Raw genomic sequence first — 21,300 nt, forward strand, 5'->3', positions numbered from 1 at the left:
TTGTTAACACAAAGAGTGATCTTGCAGCCAGGTAACTCGAAATCCACCGAAAGACTCCACCACCAATTCCAACCACCGCAAGAGCACCCAAAATGGCTTCATGTAGTACATTATCATACGCGTCTTTCACATCTATAAACAAAGCTGTAGATAGTCGCTTACGGGATGTTTCGTGCTGAACGTGCCAAACTAGATCAACGACATTGTCAATGGAAGAGCGGTCGCGTCGGAAACCAGCCATGGAGTTCGAATAAATCTTGTAGTATTCAAGATACCACTCCAGGCGGCCTAGTATCATCCGTTCCATTATCTTCCCTACGCAGCTGGCCAGTGCTATTGGGCGGTATGAGGCGAGTTTGAGTGGAGATTTGCCCTGCTTGAAGATGGGTAACAGGCAGCTTACTTTCCAGTCGTCAGGAACATTGCCATACTGGCACGAGATGTTGTAATGTCTCAACAGTTATCTCCTTGCGCCTTCCCCAAGTTTCCACAAGGCTCGGTACGGAATAACATCTGGGCCCGGAGAAGTTGAACGCCTGCAAAGAGCTCGTGCCGCCTTGAGCTCCTCCATTGCAAAAGGGAGGTCCATGTGGTAGTCATGGGAACGGGGGACGTCACCTTTTACTGGAGAATGTGGACGAGTGGCTTTGTTGCAGATCGGCGCACAGAAATCTTCTACGACATCAATATCTTGCCTCATTTGAAATAGCGCGAGCGCTTTGAATGGAAAACGCTGTTCCGTAGGGTGACGCAGACTTTGCACAGTTTTCGAACTATGTTAGAGTGGCTTACGAGGGTCTAGTGACTGCAAAACGTTGTCCATCGTTCCGATGCTGATCTATCCATGCGACGCCGAATCTTCTTTTGCATCCTCCTGGCTGCCCTATGATCGTATATTGATTTTGTACGCCGATACCGACGCTCTGCCAGGTGTCGAAGTGGTCGGAGTCACTCCAACTCTATGTCAAAGTCGTTTCATGTGGAAGATATTGTCCCCATGCGAGTGGCGTTTTGCATTGTGCTCTTAATTGTTTGCTCTAACCTAGATCGTAAGCCATCCCTACAAGCATCTTCCATGTTAGATTTGAAGTTGGTCCATTGGACTGCTTGAATAGTGGTCCATGCACCACAACTACAAGCCTTTGATGTTAAGGTATATTGGAATGTAATCACTTCCTCGTGTCTCAGGATCTGGAAACCACTTAACGTATCTCGCGAGGAAGTTGGAGACAAAAGCAAAATTGAGACAGCTGTCGTATGTCACCCCTCGAAGAAACGTGGGGCTACCTTCATTCAGGAGAGTAAGGCCATAGTTGTAGGCGATGTTTGCTAACGTGCGTCCTCTTGCATTTGTCCGCGTACTTCCCCATGCGTGATGGTGTGCATTGAAATCACCTGTGATGACCCATGGTGCAGGACACACTCTCAAAATATGCGCTAATCTCCTTGCAATCGAGATTATTCGACGGCTATATACAAACGTCTATGACGGTAAACATTATTTTGTTCTTGTTCACAGGGATGCATACATACTGATTGTCATCGTGAGGTGCAATTGTTTGCACAACATACGTCAGTTCACGATGAACAAAGACGATAATTTTGCTGCACGCACCATTTGCTGAAGACATAACAGCTTCGTACCCGGAAAGTCTTATTGGTTTCGATAAATTGGGTTCACAAATGACGATGAGTGGAAACACGTTGGTAAACTCAAACTGACGAAAATCTGAAAGGCGTGATGTTATTCCTCTGGCGTTCCATTGGATGATGGACGCATCCTTGACTTCCTTACGAAATGATGAGGTGTGAGTAGCTATCTTCCTAGTTGAGAGATTCAAGCACTGGGCTTAGGGCGTCCAATACTCCAAGTACGCTTTAAGCAGATGGTGTCTTCATATCGACTAATATCAATCGGATGGCTTCGATAAGGGAACGCAGCACCGAGATCACTTGACGATAAGTTTTAGGCGAATTTTTCATGGCTGGAGACAGCTCTGGTGTGGCCGCAACCTGCTGAGGTTCTTTTGCAGAAGAGCGGGTCGGGAGCGTGGGCTATTCGTCCAGAGAAGGAGGCTTCTCCGCTTCTTTCATAGAAGTGATGGGTCCTTTCGCTGCGCTAATTGGTGGAACCGCTGAAGATCGGGAACTGGCATTTCGGGAATGTGCCTTCTTTGAAGACTTTCGATGATGCCGACGTCGACGGCGACGCCAGACTATTTCGGCTGCCTCCCTGTGTGTCGAGTTGTCTCGAGCCATTTGTCTGAAAACCGCGCGCTCCTTTTGGATTAGAGGACAGTCTATCGACGAGGACGCGTGAAGACCGCTGCAGTTGGCGCACTTCAAAGTGTTCGCCCGACAGGCGTCTTCAGCATAATGTTCAGCGCAGCGGGGACACAGTCGTGAGTTGGGGCATACGCCCTTGACGTGTCCTAGCCCGAAGCATTGGTGACATTGAAGTAGCTTTTGGATGAGTGGTCGAACCGGATGTCGGAAATGTTCAACTTTAACGTAGGACGGTATGCAATCTTCCTTGAAAAACACTTTTACGCAGCGCATATTTCCAAGGCGTCGCACTTGCGTAATGACAGTCCCCTCGTTTGCAGGTTCGATGAGGGTAGACAAGTCCACATTAGGAATGGCAATGTTGATGTTATAAATTACACCGGCAATATCATCTATTGGTATAAAGGGGCGCATTTTAATGCCGCCTAGCTCAGTCATTTGCTGCTGCTGTCCAAGCGCACCGACATCGGGCACGTATATGGCGTGAATATTCTTCCTTGGATTTACTCGTACGTCCGTAATTTGATGTCGCACCGCACATTCCAGAGCAACGGAAAGGGCTTGCCTGTTCAGAAGTCGTAGGTTGCTTGAAGGATCTTCCCGCATGAAGATGATGACGTGCTGAGAGAGGAGAGAAGGAAAAAATTGGCAGATCTCCCGTACGGTGGGAATCGATTATATGCTAAGCCCGAATAAGGAAGGTTGATATGCCACTCTAAAATCAGCGCAATGTTACGAGGTGATGGTCGATGATGCGCCGTACATGATTTACGTGTCATGATTATCATGTTTGGATGTGTCGTTTACCTTCGCCATCTATTCAGATCATGTGATATTCAATTTATTATATGTGAAGCTAGCGAAACGGCTGCAAGCATGCTATCAGCGTGGTATGTCGTCATGTTCTCACACGACACGCGTGTCAGGATTATCATGTTTGCACCAGTCATATATTTTTGTCGTTCATTGACGTCACGTAACACCAAATTTGGTATATGTGGAGCTAGCAAAACAGCCGCAAGCGCATAATGAAGATCCCAATATTCTCCAATGTAGCGATGACGCGTGCGCACGCTCGGCACAGCCACGCTACGTAAGCAAAACGCGAGCCCTCTATAGTCTGATGCCAGGCGCGACCGGCACGACCAGCGTCCGTTGGCGCGGACCGACGGCAACCGGCGCGAAAGGCGACATGCTGCATTTCGCCGCGATGCGTTATCCAGACAGCAGTGCGTCTTCCTACTTTCATGACAGAGAGACGCCGGGCGCGCTGAAACGCGCATGCGTCAAAGCAATGCAGCATGGTGCGCGCCTGCGAGTATATGGAAAGACCGGCGCCTGTCTTGGCAATGCCGGCGTGACGCGACGAAATGAACGATGGCGAGCACGCACACCGCGTCACGTCGAATTGTACTGGCACCTCGACTTTTTTATGTAGTCATCTTCTCACATGACTCGATCTCGGGAATAATATGTTTACACCAGTCACATACCTTGGTTATCTGTTGACGTCAAGCAACAAAAAATTTAGCGTATGTGAAGCTAGCAAAACAGCCACGAGCGCATCACGAGTGTTGCATGAAGTCATGTTGTTTCACAACACGCATGTTATGATTATCACGTTTGGATGTGTCATTTAACTATGTCGTTCGTTCGCGTCGCGTAATACTGAGTTAAGCACATGTGAAGCTAGCGAAATGGCCGCGAGTGCATCATGAACGTAGCATGTAGTCATGTTGTTACAAAACACGCATCTCATGTTTATAATATTTGCACCAGTCACATACCTCCGTCGTCCATTAACATAGCGTAATACGAAATTTAGTATATGTGACGTAAGCGAAATGGCTGCGAGTGCACCATGAGCGTGGCATGTGGTCATGTTTTTACATGGCACACATGTCATTATTTTTATGTTACGGTCGGTCGCTTGTGTTCAGCATGCAATCATGTCATACCATACTAGCTTTGCAACATGCCATGTGAACGAAAACACCGCAAGAGCTGCAGGACCATGAAGTTTAAATCATGGAATTCATGACATATATGTAATGATTTTCATGTTATGAGTAGCCAAATATGTTTTTCAATCAGTATTGTTATGCCATACCAAGTTTGGTATAGATAAAATTGTTCAAACGGCCAGGAGAGCTAAAAGTCATATGTGGCCACATATATAGATAGATAGATAGATAGATAGATAGATAGATAGATAGATAGATAGATAGATAGATAGATAGATAGATAGATAGATAGATAGATAGATAGATAGATAGATAGATAGATAGATATGCTCAAATTCGCCGAAGTTCGCTAAGAAAGGCTTTGCATTTAAAGGTGAGAGGCATGGCAAGAAAACGTCTCGTCAGCGCAGTCAATAGTTCAAAGCAAAGTTGTTCGTCTATAAGGCGGTGAGGTCCGCACACGCGCAGAGCTCGAGGAAGGCTAGGAGGGCTCGCATATTTGAGTGCGCGGGAATAAGTATATCTTCCATCGTTGTGGCAGGTAGACCAAGCAGACAATAGCGGCTCACCAGTAAGCAATGTTCTGTGGCCAGGTGAGGGCAGGAGCAAATAATAGACACTTTTAGTTGGGCGGGTGGAGAAGCTGCGTACACTGTGAAAATTTCGTTGCGTACGCGGCAAATGAAGCGCGCGGCAACACTTTGTGTTAACGTATCTTGATGCGTTTCACTCAAATACATAGTTGGTTTGCGAGATGCAAGGGTTTGTAATGCTTATCACCGCCACTGACGTTCGAAGCATTCTAGGTACCACTACCATGGTCCTAGAAATAACGTGGCCTCTGTGATCTTCATGAAACACATCCTGACTACCATGTGAAGACCCACTAGCGTACAAGTCAGTCCGTGGCGTTCGCTGTGCAGATTTTTACATCGTTCCTGGGTGCTCTGAATGCGTACGTTCAACTTTGCTGTTTTGAACTTGCAATGGCTGCGCAATGTAAGAACGGCAGAATGTAAGATCAGGCATGGCTGGAGTGGATATTCCCCAGCGGTCTATGCAGCGCTGCTGTGGATGAGGACTAGCGGGACCCGCAGCAAGTGGTGGCGATAGAGATAATCATTACCATACGATGTATTACCGGCACATTAAAGGAGTTAAAGATCGCACTACGTCCAAGGCGTGTTATGATGCACCGTGAATAAAAGTACGTACCAAGGTGCCATTTTATTTACGGTTTTATTCGCCGGGAAGCCTGGCAGAAAGAGACGCGTTCCCACGCACAACATATTGAAGGCGATTCTTGAGAATTTTCGTGAGACACCAGGTGATTTCTTTGAACCATAAGGATGCCGGAACGTGCCGCTTGAATTGACCTTGTCAGGCATGAAAAAATCACCCTTCATTGTGAAGTACGCAGGCCTTGCTTCAGGTCCGCTGTTACTCTCAGCGTCGAATGCCACTGCTGCCACCATATATACTCTCGTTCTGGTTTCTTTGAGGACCCGCGAGAACGTAACAAAGTAAGCGTTGCGTTACGTGCGTGGCGTCTTGTTTTGGGCGTACGCGCACATCTCTGGAATCGATACGTTACGTATTGTACATGCGCGCATCTTTTCCGTGGCAGTGTTGCGTACGTGGGCCTTTACGTAGGCCCAACTAGAAGTGTTTCATATATTGGAGCGTTTGGTCATCACCGCACCTTCGGCACGCTGGGGATGACGAGTGACCCGCGGAATACATGCGTGCCGCAGGCTAGGTGCTGCTGGTACGCAGGCGAGGCAACAACCGCCGCTCGCGTCTGTCCTATTTAAAGTCGGCGTTTCCGCTTACTTGTGATGGATACTATCAACTATTTAGGAGAACTTATCGTCATGTTTTCCACAGCACGCCCTGGTGTTCATTTGCGTGGTCGATAGTTCTGTGATTTGGGCGCAGGGTATTACCACCGGAAATGTTCTGTTGATACCTTCGCTGGTAAGTAAATCTGCAATAAATTCTAAAATTTTCTACAAGCTTCTGCGCACAAAAGATTGATAGAGAGAGAGCTCCCTAGAAAACTCTCAAATAAACTATGAACCATCTCTCCTAAGGGAAACTTGATGGGATGCGAAGCAGCAGCGGTGCGCACGTCGTTGACCCGGTTGAAACAGGTGTCGATGCGGGTGCTTGAAGAACAGTTGGGAGAAAGTTTGGGTAGCGTTTACTTAAGGAAATGTTTGTTTGAAACGCAAGGACATGGTAGGTGGCACGTGTTGCAGACGCTTGCGCTCGGCTTCCTTGGCTACCATATTCGTCAGTGTTACCTGCAGTGTGTGCCGTCTGTATTCTCGAAAACGATCGGTGTTCTTCCCTCGCACATCGTCGGTGTCGCTGCTCTTCCAGTGCCAACGCTTGCAGTAAGGCTTCCCTGGCTCGCGCCTCGTCGGTGTTGTAGTCGCCATTCCCGAACGCAATCGGCTTCACTAAACCTCGGAACGCCGGTGACAGCCGAAAAAAGTACGCGCACACTAGCGAGAAACATACCGCGATGGCGTCAGTGCGATCGCATGGCAAGTAAAGGTGCACTGTACACATTACATTGTCGCCGTCGCGAGATTCTCGTGGCATGCGCACCCGCCGGCTCGGGGCTCATTCTCGAGTCCACCTGAGGAGTGGGCTCGAGCGTTGCGAGTGGTGTAGAGGGTGAAGCGAGAAAGGCTGACATGAGGCCAGCGTGTGGCAAGCGAGGAAGAGAGACGTCACCGCGCATGGCTAGGATGGCGTGAGCTACTTGGCACCACTCCAACACCAGCGGCGAGAGAAGCGGTGCGGCCGGAGGGACAGCGTTACACAGGCTAGTCAAAGATGCCTCACATATATAATATCTGGACATAGAAGTTGCTGCTTGAACGCCATTTTTAACGTAAAAATCAACATTATCTTGGCTCCTATAAATTCTGCACCGTCTTCCACAACACCTCGTAGCAGGTAATATGAAGCCCCGCCGCGGTGGTCTAGTGGCTAAGGTACTCGGCTGCTGACCCGTAGGTCGCGGGATGGAATCCCCGCTGCGGCGGCTACATTTACAATGGAGGCGGAAATGTTGTAGGCCCGTGTGCTAAGATTTGGGTGTATTTTAAAGAACCGCAGGTGGTCAAAATTTCCGGAGCTCTCCGATACGGCGTCTCTCATAATCATATAGTGGTTTTGGGACGTTAAATCCCATATATCAGATCAATTATCAGCAGGTAATTTGAATTATGGCCTAGAGGTCTCAAAATTGTTTAAAAAGACAATGTAAAAAACTCGAGCAAAAATTATTTCACACAAAGACCCCGAATAAAACCACAATTATTGTCTCCTTTACCACACCTTGCGAGTGTTTATATGAAACATTTGATACGTTTGCATTTTTTACTCAAGATCTATTTACTCAAGACATTTTTACTCAAAACGTTTTACTCAAGCACCAGACATCTGTGCTCAAAAATTTTTGCCTAACATTTTATTTACCGAGGCCACACTTGATTTCATCTGAATGGCACTAAATTACTGTTATATCTTTGTATGTGTAAGATAGTTTTTGAAAGATCTTGTATCTCTCCCTCGAAGAGCAACTATTTCATTCGAAAAACTAACTGGGGCTTTTTTCATATGTGCCTAAATGAGATTTTTATGCACTGTGTTTTCAGCAGTTTTGGGGTGTCATTTTAGTAAGTGTTGTGAACGGCTGTTGTGCTTAGCTACGAGCTAGTGTGATGTAAAATTTATATTGATACATTTCGTACAATGAACACGTATTGATCTCACATGCAACAAGGCCCTTAAGAGTTTGGATTATTTCTATCGCTCCGTCTTGCTGCTCAGGAAAATAAAGTGTTTCCTCACTAAACTCTTATTCGACCCATTTTTGATTATGGTAGTGTGGTTGGGAACCCTCATGATAAGTGTGAGATCAATGAAATTGAGTCTGTTCAAGAAAGAGCTGTGTGCTTTAGGCGTAAGAGATATGACATGAAGTTTTATTGAATGAAGTTCCTTTCCTGCTAACTCTCGTTACACTTGCAAATCGTCGCCATGTTGAATGCCTAAGCTTTCTGCACAATTTAATCAATTATTCTCCTCCATCACTCCAGAATCATGTCTGAAGTTTTCCAGATTGTTGTCAACGAGAAGTGACTATGCCCTAAATATTGCAACTTTTTCACCCACACTGATGCGTTCGAATTCAGCTTTTTCTCTTCCACTATAAAAGCTTGGAATATGCTGTCCGGGAGCATTCATTCTCTGCCACTTCAAGAGTTTTTGAAAGCCTATTCCTGAATGCTAATTTTCCCCTTTTGTTTTTGTTTTTTTCACACCTGCACTAGCCCCATTGAGGCTACAGTACGTAAAAAACAAATAGATAAACAAGAACTTGAATGAGAAGCCTATTTGTGCCAAAACCGGTGTGGTCCATTTTCGTATACCTACAGATCACGAAAATACTAGTTCGCCGGGTCGGTTTACTGTGGGAAAGAATCTGGTAGCGACATCTGGTTTGATGCACCGTGATTGTGTGGAAGACCTAAACCTGCAAAGACCTTCGAAGTTTATGACCTACCGTGTACCATGGAGCAGTCTTACAAACAAATACCTAGCAGCACCAAAAACGTGTGGTATGGTGATACATCTTGTCCTAGGTAAATAAATATTCTGTCACATTCATCATAGTTACTGGTCTATCTCCTAAATCTTTTTCTCATAAATGTAAGTCCCATATTATGCATGTCCAACTCAACTAAACAATATATTTCTAAACCTCGATGCGTTAAAGCTGAGGGAAACAAATCAACGCATTCTTCAAGACTTGGGATTTTTCATAGAATGCATACGCAAGAGAAAGATTGATAATCATGCTATACGGCGTCAAAATTTCTTCAATACATGGACCATTGATATGAGTACGTGGCAGGTGATAATACTCTATATGTGCTTTCGCATGTGCATATGTGAAGCAGTGGCTTTAACGCTTACACTGGCGACGGCTTTGACGCTGGCGCTCATCGTGCAGAAGAGGAACCTGGGGATGTGCAAAGCACGCAGTGATGAAACAGTGTTTCCTACTAGAACATCCCGATCGCTGCTAATGGGCAATGAGAGACAGAAGACTCCGATTGGACACAGACCCACAGTCCGCTTCTCGTTAGCGAGCTGGCTGTGAATTGTTATTGCTCCACAACGAGGAGGAGAAACCTCCCATCAGCCCTTGGTCGTAGGTTAACATCCAGTTCTCAAATATATGAGGGGGAGAGTGGTTAAGCACTGCGAGCAATTTGTTTTTAATCAAAAAGCTTGGTGGCAGGCGCATGTCTGCGTCGGCGTTGCGAGGCGAGAGAGGCGGGAGGCGTAGGAGAGAAAATAAAGGGGGAGGGTACAAAAATGCTCCAGTAAGGGTGTTGACGGAGCACAGCAAATTCAACTCGTCCGTAAGATGCTTGGAATCCAAAAAAGGAGAAAACAAAAGTCCAGCGGGGCGTACACGTCCGCGAGATTGTGCTTTTTGAGACGGCGTGAGCGACACCACGTGACTCCACTCGATCAATAGCAAAACATTTGCCCTCTGCGGTGAACAGTAAAGGCAAGGTAAAAAAAAAAACGTCATATAGTATAGTTTTATAGAGGTAGCCTAATGCCAGCAGTAACAGCTCGAGAGGCGGAGTTCAGTTCAACCTATCTTCGTTGTCTCCCACAGTGGTGTTACGACCGATGGGTGTTGAATTTTGAAATACACGATACATCATTTATGTATAAAAATTACGGATAGCGGTACACATCTTGTGAGGTGCATCAAGGTATATGTACAAGCTACTTAAGCAGAATCTAAAAGAGTATTCAACGATCGTCTATCGACGATTTCGCCAGCACTCTTCTTGCAGGCATAAAAGGTAGTATACAAATATGTATATAAATATAAATAGAGATAAAAATTGTGAACTGAGGCCATAAGAGTGGTTATTGCCTTTTTAAAAGCAATTAAACTATATGCACAGCTATAACATTTTTCTCAGCTGGAAAGAATTGTATACTCACCTCCATATCTCACCATCGTCATTTATTAATTTTGCTCTTCCCTTTTCCCTGACCCAGTGTAGAGTAGCAGGCTAGAGCAGGCTATCGCTCAGGTCGACCTCTCTGCCTTTGTGTAAATAAACCTGTCTCTCTCTCAATATTTCTCTGTCTACCTGTCTTTCAGCGTTAGGTGTGCTGCTCCTGAAACAGATGTTTTGTTTGTGAAACTATGTGGTACAGTCGAGCCTCTGCTGTGGTTTTGAGCCTCACGGCCACAGATTCCATGCGGTGCCTTATTTCGTAATGTCTAGTGATATTCGTTTGAAGTCTCGTCTCAATCTGATGAAATAGTTGCAGGAGCTATCTCCTTTCTTGCTGTCAAAATGTAATGTTGTGATATAAGTAAGTACAAACCAGTAAAACATATAGCGCGAAGCAAAGCAACTTGCTCAGATTATTGGAATATTGTTTTATACCTCAAGATCTGACGAGTGTGTTTGTTGTAAGTGAAGTATATAATACGCTCGCAATTTTTTGAAAAACGCAATGCTTTCGGAAGTATTCATCAAACTATGTTTCGCGAAATTGGTAAGAAAAGGATGAAACAATTGTCGTTTCTTACACCTTAAACTAGAGTGTGAACAAGCTACAGTGTTGACGCTCACTTCAACCCCCATGCTTACAAACGTCCCTTGAATTCAACTTGACTTGCCATAGCCTTCAAAGCATCGTGTTTGTAATCTGTTTGTTGATTTTCACTGCCTCGGACTGCCTAAAACAATTGTGCTCATTAGAGACAGTGCAAAGTCGCATTCAAGTTTTGGAGCGTTTCTGAATAAGAGGATAAGACCCCTATACACATATTTCAAGGTGCCTACAAACAAGCTGTTCTTTCGCATTTTGGTGACTTGGAAGCAGTAAGCTATTCTTACTCGAAGCTTGGGTGCAAAAATAGAAGTAAAATGCCACCTACGATACAAAGAGGTAAAAAATAGACGTATTTTTTCCCGCTTGTCCTCCATCATAGTTCTTCAGATTTTGCAGCGTGGTGTTGGCATCTACTCGTGGCTCTTTTTTATGTGGCCCTTTTTGAATTACTGTCACGTTGGTGTCCTGGAATGGACATAAAATACAGAAAATGACGTACCAATTCGGGCACGCCAAATGAAAGAATAGTAAGCTGCTCAAAACGGAAGTAGAACATTTTTTTTAAATTAACGATCGTCACAGTCACTTTGTGCCACTATGATTCAATGTGCTTGATACCGCAATCATTTTCTCTACAGCCGTCGCCGCTTTCTTGACAGAAGAAAGAGTCATTGCCGGCGAGTCGTTCATCAGCAAATCATCAATTCAGCTTGAAAATAGTAATCTTGAATACTAAACACGCTCGCGGCAACGCAGGCACCAAGGCAACAAAGCCCGTCTTTCGTTGAATATGTCTCAGCATGATCGTACGCTTCGCGCTGATATGCGTGAGTTAGGAGGATTTATATCTTCAAAGTTCCTGTCGAATATAGTCATTCTCGGAAGTAAGCTATTCATCCTTTGTCTTCGTTTTTGTTTTCCTTTAAAGTGTTCTGACCCGTACCACCATGCGAAACTGCATACTTCATGATGTGAATTCCGTATGTACCATTTTTATAATTTGGATTTCAAATACTTCTGCTGAATCAAATACAAGCGTGACCTGAACCCATTCTGTTCCTTCTGTATATTTTTTCATATTTATCATCGTTTCGGGAACATATGCGGTAACGCTTGACAGGATGTTGTAGAAGATAGCAGAACTGCGTCACTCGGTGTTCATGCCACTAATAATATTCGCTGGGGTTTTGCTTCTAAAATTCAGAATATGTCAATAAGGCATGCCGTAGGAGAACACCTGACCAATTTTGAGCATGGGTAGCTTAATAATGTGCACCTAAAACTAAGCACACGGTTGTACTTCACATTTTGCCTCCATCAAAGGGTGTCTTCCATAGCCGGGAATGGAAACCTCGCGGTTTCTTTCAGTAATGTGACGCATTACGTGCTGTGGCACCACAGCTGGTTTTTATGTAACATTTTATGCTAGAAACACAAAAATGCATATCGTGTATAGAGGTTCGCTATTTTGTTGTAGAAAACAAGCAATATGCAATGGGCTGTTGCAAATCTCTGACAGGAACTACATGATACACATCGTAACCAATTTCACTAGACAAGCAATGGGTGACACGGTCGCCTAACATCAGTGACGGTGGCAGTGCTTTTGTATATAGGGTGTCCATAGTTTCAACGTTGGCAATGCACTTTTAAAATATTCTAATTACCATTGCACACGTACCCCTACGGTTCAAAAAGCAACAAATAAGCGCCGCTCCTTCTTTTCCGCACCAATAAGCTTACGAGTGCTGCTTAGGCTATACGCATTGTTCGAGCGTTGATCGCCTCCCCCCGAGCAATACACCATGAAATCTACCCTGCATAGCCACGCTATCGCACCATAGCATGAACATCGTTTTGATAAAACAGACTCTTGAAATGTATTGTGTGTATCAGTCACGTCATACTCTGATGCTATTGAGCCAGAATCACACCAGTTGGCACTAGACAGAACGCCAATACAAAAAAATGACACTCATGTTATGCACTCCAAGCGAGGATGAACGTGCATTGCACTTGAGATAGCGCACGAGAGCTAAGATGCTCATGTGGTTCCGTTACTGGAAGTAGTTCGTCACAAGCAGGCTCGTAATAATGGTGTTCTGGGGGACAGCTTCTCTCGCCATGCTTGATGTGAACTCCGATGCCGGTCGCTCCGCGACGGCGCACCACCTAGCTTGTTTACGTCTTCACTCTGGGTTGGCCCTCGTCATAATCAGGTCCTCTGCCGCAACAGCAGCAGTAGGAGCACTTGATGCTCTTAGCTCAGCAGAAGGCTTTAGCCACCGCGTTTCGTCCCGGCAGCTCACTAGAGTCGGGCCAGCCCTCTGTGATGGCACCAGTAGCAGTGGATCGCAGCCCGCACTCGATCGACCACTGCGGAAGCAGCGGGAACAGCGACACCTTACCCTATTACTGGTCGCGTTAATTGGCGGTTTAACTATCAGCAATGGCATACAAAGCACCGCGCAACACCTGGTTTCAGAGCCAGTGACCCCTCTTGAATTTTTGAAGAGTTCAGCTCCTAGAATGCGTCAGTCAGTTCTGCTAACTGCACGTCAGCCGAGAACAGTCTGACCTCAACCACTGCTCGGCCTCGAACAACAATCGTCGCGCACTGTCGAAAGCACGCGTCTGACACCCTCGGGGCCACGCTTGACAAGCTGCCGATGTCATCGTCTTTGCCCACACATGGTGCATACGCGCACAAGCTCCTATATGTTACCACTACATGGCACAGTATCGTTTTAAAGGGGTCGTGAATATGTCACACCTCAAAAAACAATGCGCAACTGCCGGAATCCACTCGCACTAATTAGGTGACGTCATCAGTATTGCTTGGATGCTTTGCCTATCGAAGAAGGCGAAACTCTATGGTACATGCGAATGAGCGCAGTTCGTACTACCATCAGCTTCTTTGCCATCGTAAAATGATAAAGTCTTAGGTCGTCAAGTCAAACAAAAATTGGGGCACCATTAGGCCTCGCCTTCAAAAGTTGAGAGTGATAGTGACATCTGGTCTCTAGTGCGTACTTCAAGCACTTAGTGCATAAAAGCTTTTCAAACTTTCTATGCACCCACTAAGTGGCTTTAAAAAAGTACGCGTAGTAATATGCGTGCCTTCAGTACTGGCTGAACGGCTTTAAACCACAAATTCACCATAATAAACTCATGTTCTGACGCCTTATGACAATGTACAGTTGTGCCACACATTTTAGTTGTAATAGTTCAGATATTGTGAAGCATGTATACGCAAAACGTCTGCTTGTAAAGCGTGAACATTACTTTCACTGCATTTCAAAGCGGAGGAAGTTATTTTTGACTGTATTCACAAGCAGATGTGCGGTTGTGTGTTAGAACATCCGCTTGACGCGCAAACTACCGGGATTGAATCTCCATGCGAAACCACATTTTTATTTTATGTTTTATTCGCATCTTTCTAAATTTTTTGGTCTCTAAACCGGAGGATTTTTCACTCACAACCAATGACGCCTACGCAGGAATTTCTGCGCAACGTGCTCTCAGTGTTGCCGCGCTAAAACACACTTGCGAGAATGACGTTCATATAACAACACTAAAGATAACAAAAACTACACCACAACCATCTAAGCCTTAATTTAATGGAGAACTGAGTTCCATGGAATCTATTATGTTGAAAAGCACTCCTGCGTATATATACACCATAATATAACACTGAAGGTCCAGTCGCAGGGACTCCGGTAACGATACACGTAAAGCCATACGTAACGTAACATCGTCAAATTTGTTTATAAGGGAAGCTGTTATGCAATACCTACACACTTCGGTAGTGGCATCGGTCTCAGCCGCGAGAGGCTCGGTGGCGGCGAGCGTAGAGAAAGGTATGATTGCCCAAATCACGCACTCAAAATTGCACCAGTCACGTGCATATTTTCAAGACCTGTTTTGAAATAATAGTTGCTACAGTGGTTATGAGCTTGTTGAGGATCAGCCGTCTCTGGTAGAGAAATCTTACCTTTAATGAGGACAGTTCTATTTCACTTTGCCGAATTTCATTTGTTTCCACTCTTGAATTGCATTGATTCACGCACGACCAACGTTGCTGCCTTAGAAGCTCGTTTATACATTGATCAGCATTGCTGGATTTGACGTAATTGACAGAGCCATCAAACATAAAAGATAGCAAAAGTGAATAGCTGTGAGCCACTGTGTTAGAAACTTTAGTGCATCTTGCCTGCTCGCTTTTTTACGAGAGCATGACGCATTCTTCTTGCAGGCGGTTCAGCAGCTGCCACTCGTGGTTCTGCAGGAGTGTCGGTCGTCGTGCGATCACCGTTCCCGCCATCATTAAGGTATGTGGTGGTAACAATCACCATTTCCATACATGACAAAAAAAACACTGCATGAACGGTGACCGGTCTGTGGTAGCTGTTGTGAGACCCATCCAAGCACTGGCTTTCGTGGTCTCCCGCTATATAGTGCGCAAGTCCAACCTCAGCTCTTCGCGCAGTTAAAACACATGGAGAGCGACACGCCTAATTCGCTTTAGGTGGCTTTGTTTTTGTCGAAAAATGTTTTTTTGGTGAACGACGTCCCTGAAATTTTGTTTCTGCGATCATCACTGACATTATGGGTGCCCGAAAACATATCTAGGACGACTAAACAAGCACGTAAGACGGCTGACACCGCAGACTTTTTTGTGTGTTTTTTGTGTGCTGGTGCTGAATTTGTTTTCTTGGTCCGTTTACCAAACACCCTAAACAGACATTACGGGTGCTTCAGGGATTCAAACAGACGTTGTTTTTGTATATAATAGGTCACTCGCAGCAATAAGCATTGAATTACTCGAAATTTACGATTCATTTATGCGTCACACAAGCTTCAGTTCATTGAGGTATTTTCATCTCTGTGATGTTGTTCTAACTTACCTTACCAACACTTCCTACATGAATTGTTATGTTCGCAGAAAGGTTGCGAAAACTTTCTTCCACCTGTAAAAAAATGAAAAATAGTGTGCCAAGGGTGTCACCGTGTCTAGCGAACTTCTTCTAACATTCGAATATAGTCCTACCCTAAATGTGCTCTTTTTTAATATTGCTCCCCAAACTATCAGTGCTGTGTTCTCTCGTTCATCGATTTTGAGTGACCCAGGCACAGCACTACATATTCAGGGGCACACACAGAATACGCAAAATTTCGCAAAAAAAAGATTCACAACTACATCGGTGCCGACAATTTTGAGGAAGACTGTTGTGCCTTTAAGATATTGAATATCGAATCCATTCAACGAACAACGCGTTATTAGCCAGACCGGGTGTCAATATTTGCTCTAAACACTGAAACATGTCACTTGGAAGCATGATAAAACGTGGAGGGGCGCTTAAGCTTCTCCTTTATTAGTTGAACTCGTTAGTAATATCCTGCCCCTCATGCGTACTTCTAACACTTATTACATACTTTTAATGATATGATGTTGCATGATAAGTGTATATTGTTGATTACTACAATGTAACAGACAAAATTACAAGTGGCTTGTGTCAGTGAAACTTTTGCACATGACAGCACTTTGTGTGATGCATACCATGCATGCTTTAAAGTACAAAAAAACAAGCGTGAGATGTGTTCTCCCACTTTTTATGCACCCACTTCGTGGTCTTCTAGGAATACAGGCAGTGACGCATGTGCCTTTCGTAACGTGTAGCCAGATTTGAACCACAAAGTCATTATCATCACCAGATTTTCAATTGGAAATTTATTCCTTTGCTGCAAGCCATTGCGGCATCTATCTATCTATCTATCTATCTATCTATCTATCTATCTATCTATCTATCTATCTATCTATCTATCTATCTATCTATCTATCTATCTATCTATCTATCTATCTATCTATCTATCTATCTATCTATCTAGCTGCCTACATCTGGATGCTCTCGTTAACTTGGAGTGATCCACATTAGTATGTGAGAGTAAGATGGTTTGACGAATCGAACTCGCTGATCCAATTCCTCAAATTAATATAATACATATATATTGTTATATTTCTAATATTATATATTTGTATTTTCTAAATATTTTTCTTATAATCATATATTTCTTTATAACTATATATCATGAAATACTTCGACCATATTATATAGATAATGTCAAAATCCGGTCACGTACTTCGTCGAACTCTTCCTGCCAGACAGTGGAGCAAACCCGCATGTGGACATGTCCCACTGGTATGCGGGTACGTGCCACAGGTGATGGACAGTTCATGTCTGCCAAGGAACGGCGAGAGCACACGAAGGTAATTTTATCGCGTGAGGGTTAAAAAAAGTACAAGCTGACATCGATGGCGTTAAGATGACGGATGCCAGGAATAAAAGTCGGAGTCTCAGCATGAATCAAACCCCAGTATTCTGCGTGGTAACAAAATATTCTATCGCTAAGCCACGTAATGTCTTGCAACTGCTCTTCAAATAGACCGTAATCTTTGAGACGCATCAATGAGTATGCTGTCATCAATATCCACATTACATGTGCACTCCTACGATACAGCCCTCACGTCGGGCTAAGATCATCTGTAGTTAGGTACATTTCACTGAAAGTGACTGAGAGTTTAAATCAACCAAATAACGGTGTGACCAGACATTGGCGTATTTAGTTCGAGAGTGGTAAGAAAAATCAGTGCATTTCCACGAAGTGAATGACGGCGAGTGGGCAATGCTATAAACCCTAAGGTTCATAATGGCTGCGAAGAAGTCACAGACTGGTATAAATGATAGACAGATGGTCGGGTGAGCGCATGGCTGAATGGAGGGATAGGTACACGTCCGAACGGATGCACGAACGGATGAACGCATAGACTGATGCATGGATTGACGACTATAGCATGAATGTCTGAAAACACAACCAAACCTGTTTTACGCAATGCACGAAAAACCTTTTCTATGTAGACAGAGCCTTCCAAAACCTCATGCCCACGAGAAGGAACGGAGGTGTCATTGACAATTTCTTCGTAACCGACATGAGCAATTTCAAGCAACTCAACTATACGTCATACTTCAGTGTACATGTGCCCCTCATCGCCACATCAACGGATGAATATAGGAACAACTACACTTTTGCTTATGGTTCTGACATTTCATAGTGATTTAGCCTAAGTAAAGAAGGAGTCAGCAGCCCACTGGACACGGGTTCATGACTCATCGACACATGAACCTGTGCGCACGTAATCACAATCACGCGCTAATAAAACATTTCAGTTTCCCACAGTTCATGCTGATAGTGCGTGTAGTGCGTGTAGCTAAAGCATTCCATCCCTTTGCTTCGCATACCGTCTATTCCCTAAGTACGTGGATTCTGACAATTTTCTGACGCTCGTTGACTTGCACCACGCAATATTACTCCAATAATACATTTGGTATTGCAACAGCTGTGTAGAGAAAGCTTGTAAAACATAAACGTTACTTCCAGTGAATTTCCAAGCACAGGAAGTTATTGTATTTTTGAGCATACGAGTGGGTGCGCGGTAGAACACCTGCTTCCCACGCACATAGCCGCAATTTGATCCTCACTTGGACCTGTACATTTTTGTTATTCATTTTATCAACATCTTTCTCACTTTTTCGGTCACTGTTTTGCTCGAAACCAACAAAGCGGGCACCGATGCCAGAATTTCTGCATAATGAACAACTTAGTGCTATCACTTCATCAACTATAGACTACAGAATGTAAATATAGTGCATTTTATTGTATTAGTAAAATAATATCTAACAATAGTTAAGTAATTGGGCTTGCAACGATAAGCTCTGTGAGTGAGATAACGCCAGAAAAGATGATCAGGGTGGTCACGCCACCTTAAATTTTCGTCATCATTCACCCTGACTTCATTTCTTTTAATCCTATAAACTGCAGAATAGATAAAATTTAATGGACAAAATGAGCTACTATGTCTTCAGATTCAGTAAAAAAAACTGAACATGCCTATTTTCTGAAACCTTGCTCGTAGAAAGAAGTAAAATATGGGAAAAAAATGAACCACTTTGAAATATCTAACGTCTTCTCTTGAAAGTTGCAGTGGTAAATAGAAAAATGAAGGGTTCGTCATAGGTTTTCTTATCTACTAATAGGCCAATCGTAGTAAAAATCACGAGAGTGCCGTTTTGAGAGTGTGAGTCTTAATTTCTTGTTTCATTTCAGTTGACTTTATTGGTTTTTTGTTCTAGTGAACGTGGTAGCGAACGTTAACAACTATGACCACACAAACGAGTATCAAAGTAGATTTTCGCTTTCTATTGGCAAAGCGTACTGTTATGAAGAGTATAAAGTATTATCTTCTTTGTGGGTTAACCTAAAGGGGCCCTGAAACACTTTTTCAAGTAACCACGAAATGAATTTTGTGAAAAAGCTTATTTTCTCACAAATTGAACTCCGCAAAAATTGTCAGAATTCATCCAGTGCGAGTGGAGCTACACAGGTTTGTCGAATGCTGCAATTGTGTTCTCCCTACTCTCGTCCCGACGAAAGCGCTGGAAGATAAGCAGGGAAGGGTGGCAGGTCCACAGAGAAACGTCACGCGTTCGTCATGGCCTTGAGCATTTTCTTTACTTTTTTTCTTCAAACACGTGGCTTTGCAGTGTGATCGCAAGTGACGGCCTCTCGCGGTGACCTCTGCAACAACCGAGCACGTGATGTTCAAATCAGCCAATGGCTGATAGATGGGTTTGCTACGACTGATTTTTGGGCTTATCCCATGATTTGTCAAGAGCAGAGAAAGCAATTTTCAGCTAATTTTGATAATTTATTGTGAATTCTAGGCCGCGTGCGGCACTATAATACTTGGCTCACGTGTTATCGGGAGCCTCTACTAATAATCGGCAGCGTTTTCTGACCATTCTCAAAAAGTGTTGCAGGGCCCCTTTAAGGGGGTGTGGTAGAATGTGTGGGATATGTCACAAATATGTTAGAAACGGCTGCAAGTATTCCCACGAAATTTCGCGTGCTCACAAAAAAATGCCACTTGGTATTAAAATAAACCCTTTTTTATGCCGAGGTTTCCTTACTTCCTATGGCCCGCTCACGAACCTTAAAGGGATTTTACTTATTCAATATTCCTTTTCGTATAATCCCCAAAAAGAATTTAATGATATTCAGCTGTGTTATTTTAGACATTATTAGGTTTTGTCTGAACTAAAAATATTGAATTTTCGTGAAGATTTTGTAAAAAACAAAATAAAATTTCTGCATGCACGAAGGCACAGAGTGTGCGTATACCTGTAAATTTTTCGCAGCATTACTTTTTAAAAAATCAGCAATTTATTCAGTTTAGATACTTCATGTTATTGCTCAAGTCATGTAGAGAGTCAAGGCTGTATTGCGAGCGTTTAGATTATTGTACATTGGCGTCTACCTTTACAATCATTAGTGAGCTCTAAGAGTGCGCTTTTCCTTTATTATTGTTTTGTATTCATCCTTCTACTTTTTTTGCCCTCGTAGGTTATACAACGAGCATCGTCACTTTTTTGTCTTTCTGAAAAAAAAAAGAATCCCGCTGTACTTACTTATACTTCAAACAACCTTCACACATTCCCTCTTTCCTCATGATTTATAAACTTCCTACTTCGTGCTTGAACTTCAGGCATTCACGACACGCTTACATGGCAGCTGCTAGAGTTTATGCAAAGTTCGTTGCCTGTAATGAGCGTTTTATTTATTTCAATATCTTCGCACATCGTTTGTAACGCGTGTAAACACCAAAAAAAAACAAATTGAACTAAATCAAAAGGTTCGACAACCGAAAACACCCTGCACGCAATATACGTATATAGCGCTTCAATGCTGGCACGGAAACCAAAACTCGAATGGGGAAATTAGTGATCGAAAAAGTGCCAAAAATCATATTTGAGAGTGCCATGGCCATATATAACAATCACCAAAAAAAAAAAAGAAACCTCGTCATACACGCAGAATTACACACTGACGACTCGCAGACGAAACCGAGAGAAGTGGACACTAAACGTGCTCCCGACGGTAGCTCCGCTGTATTTTGCTTCACGAGGCGAGCGAACGTACGAAGCGTGGCGCCGGAGTCTTTTCAGATGCAACACGCCAAACGCGAGAGAATTGTCTCTACAGAAAAGATCTTGAGGCAAATAGCAGAGTTCGCAAGGATGTAGGAAACGGTAGTGGAGTTGAGGAGGACAATTGTGAGGGTGTGGAGGAGGTTACAGATTGAAGCCTTTCGTTAAAATAATGCAAAAGTTGGAAGTATAGTACCAAAGGCTGGCCTAATATAACAAGAAGACATAGAGCCATAGAAAAGACATAGAGAGCACTATGAAAAGATTGTAGTAGAATATGGAGAACAATATTAAACAGATATAAAGTTTTAATAAAAGTAATATAA

At 43.8% G+C, this 21,300-nt stretch overlaps 1 protein-coding gene and 1 long non-coding RNA gene across 4 annotated transcripts in view; one reads left to right on the top strand and one right to left on the bottom strand.

The window, feature by feature from the left end:
- Positions 1-21,300, bottom strand: part of LOC142768915 (uncharacterized) — a 105,009-nt gene that overhangs the window by 13,760 nt on the left and 69,949 nt on the right. For 2 of the 3 annotated variants that reach the window (XR_012885545.1, XM_075871466.1), the window contains exons 10-11: positions 15,839-15,901; positions 11,257-11,396 (exon numbers count right to left, since the gene is read on the bottom strand). Coding sequence is in view for 2 of the 3 variants with exons in the window: in XM_075871466.1 (XP_075727581.1) it covers positions 11,257-11,396; positions 15,839-15,901 (203 nt within the window). In the remaining variant the exon portion in view is untranslated. The remainder of the gene's footprint in view (positions 1-11,256; positions 11,397-15,838; positions 15,902-21,300) is intronic. The other variant, XM_075871467.1, reaches the window with a different exon arrangement.
- LOC142768916 (uncharacterized) overlaps positions 1-21,300 on the top strand; it is a 32,968-nt gene that overhangs the window by 10,725 nt on the left and 943 nt on the right. The window contains exon 2 of the long non-coding RNA XR_012885546.1: positions 15,187-15,262. This is a non-coding gene — a long non-coding RNA (uncharacterized LOC142768916). The remainder of the gene's footprint in view (positions 1-15,186; positions 15,263-21,300) is intronic.

Source organism: Rhipicephalus microplus, chromosome 8 (assembly GCF_043290135.1).
Source record: "Rhipicephalus microplus isolate Deutch F79 chromosome 8, USDA_Rmic, whole genome shotgun sequence".
NCBI lineage: Eukaryota > Metazoa > Arthropoda > Arachnida > Ixodida > Ixodidae > Rhipicephalus > Rhipicephalus microplus.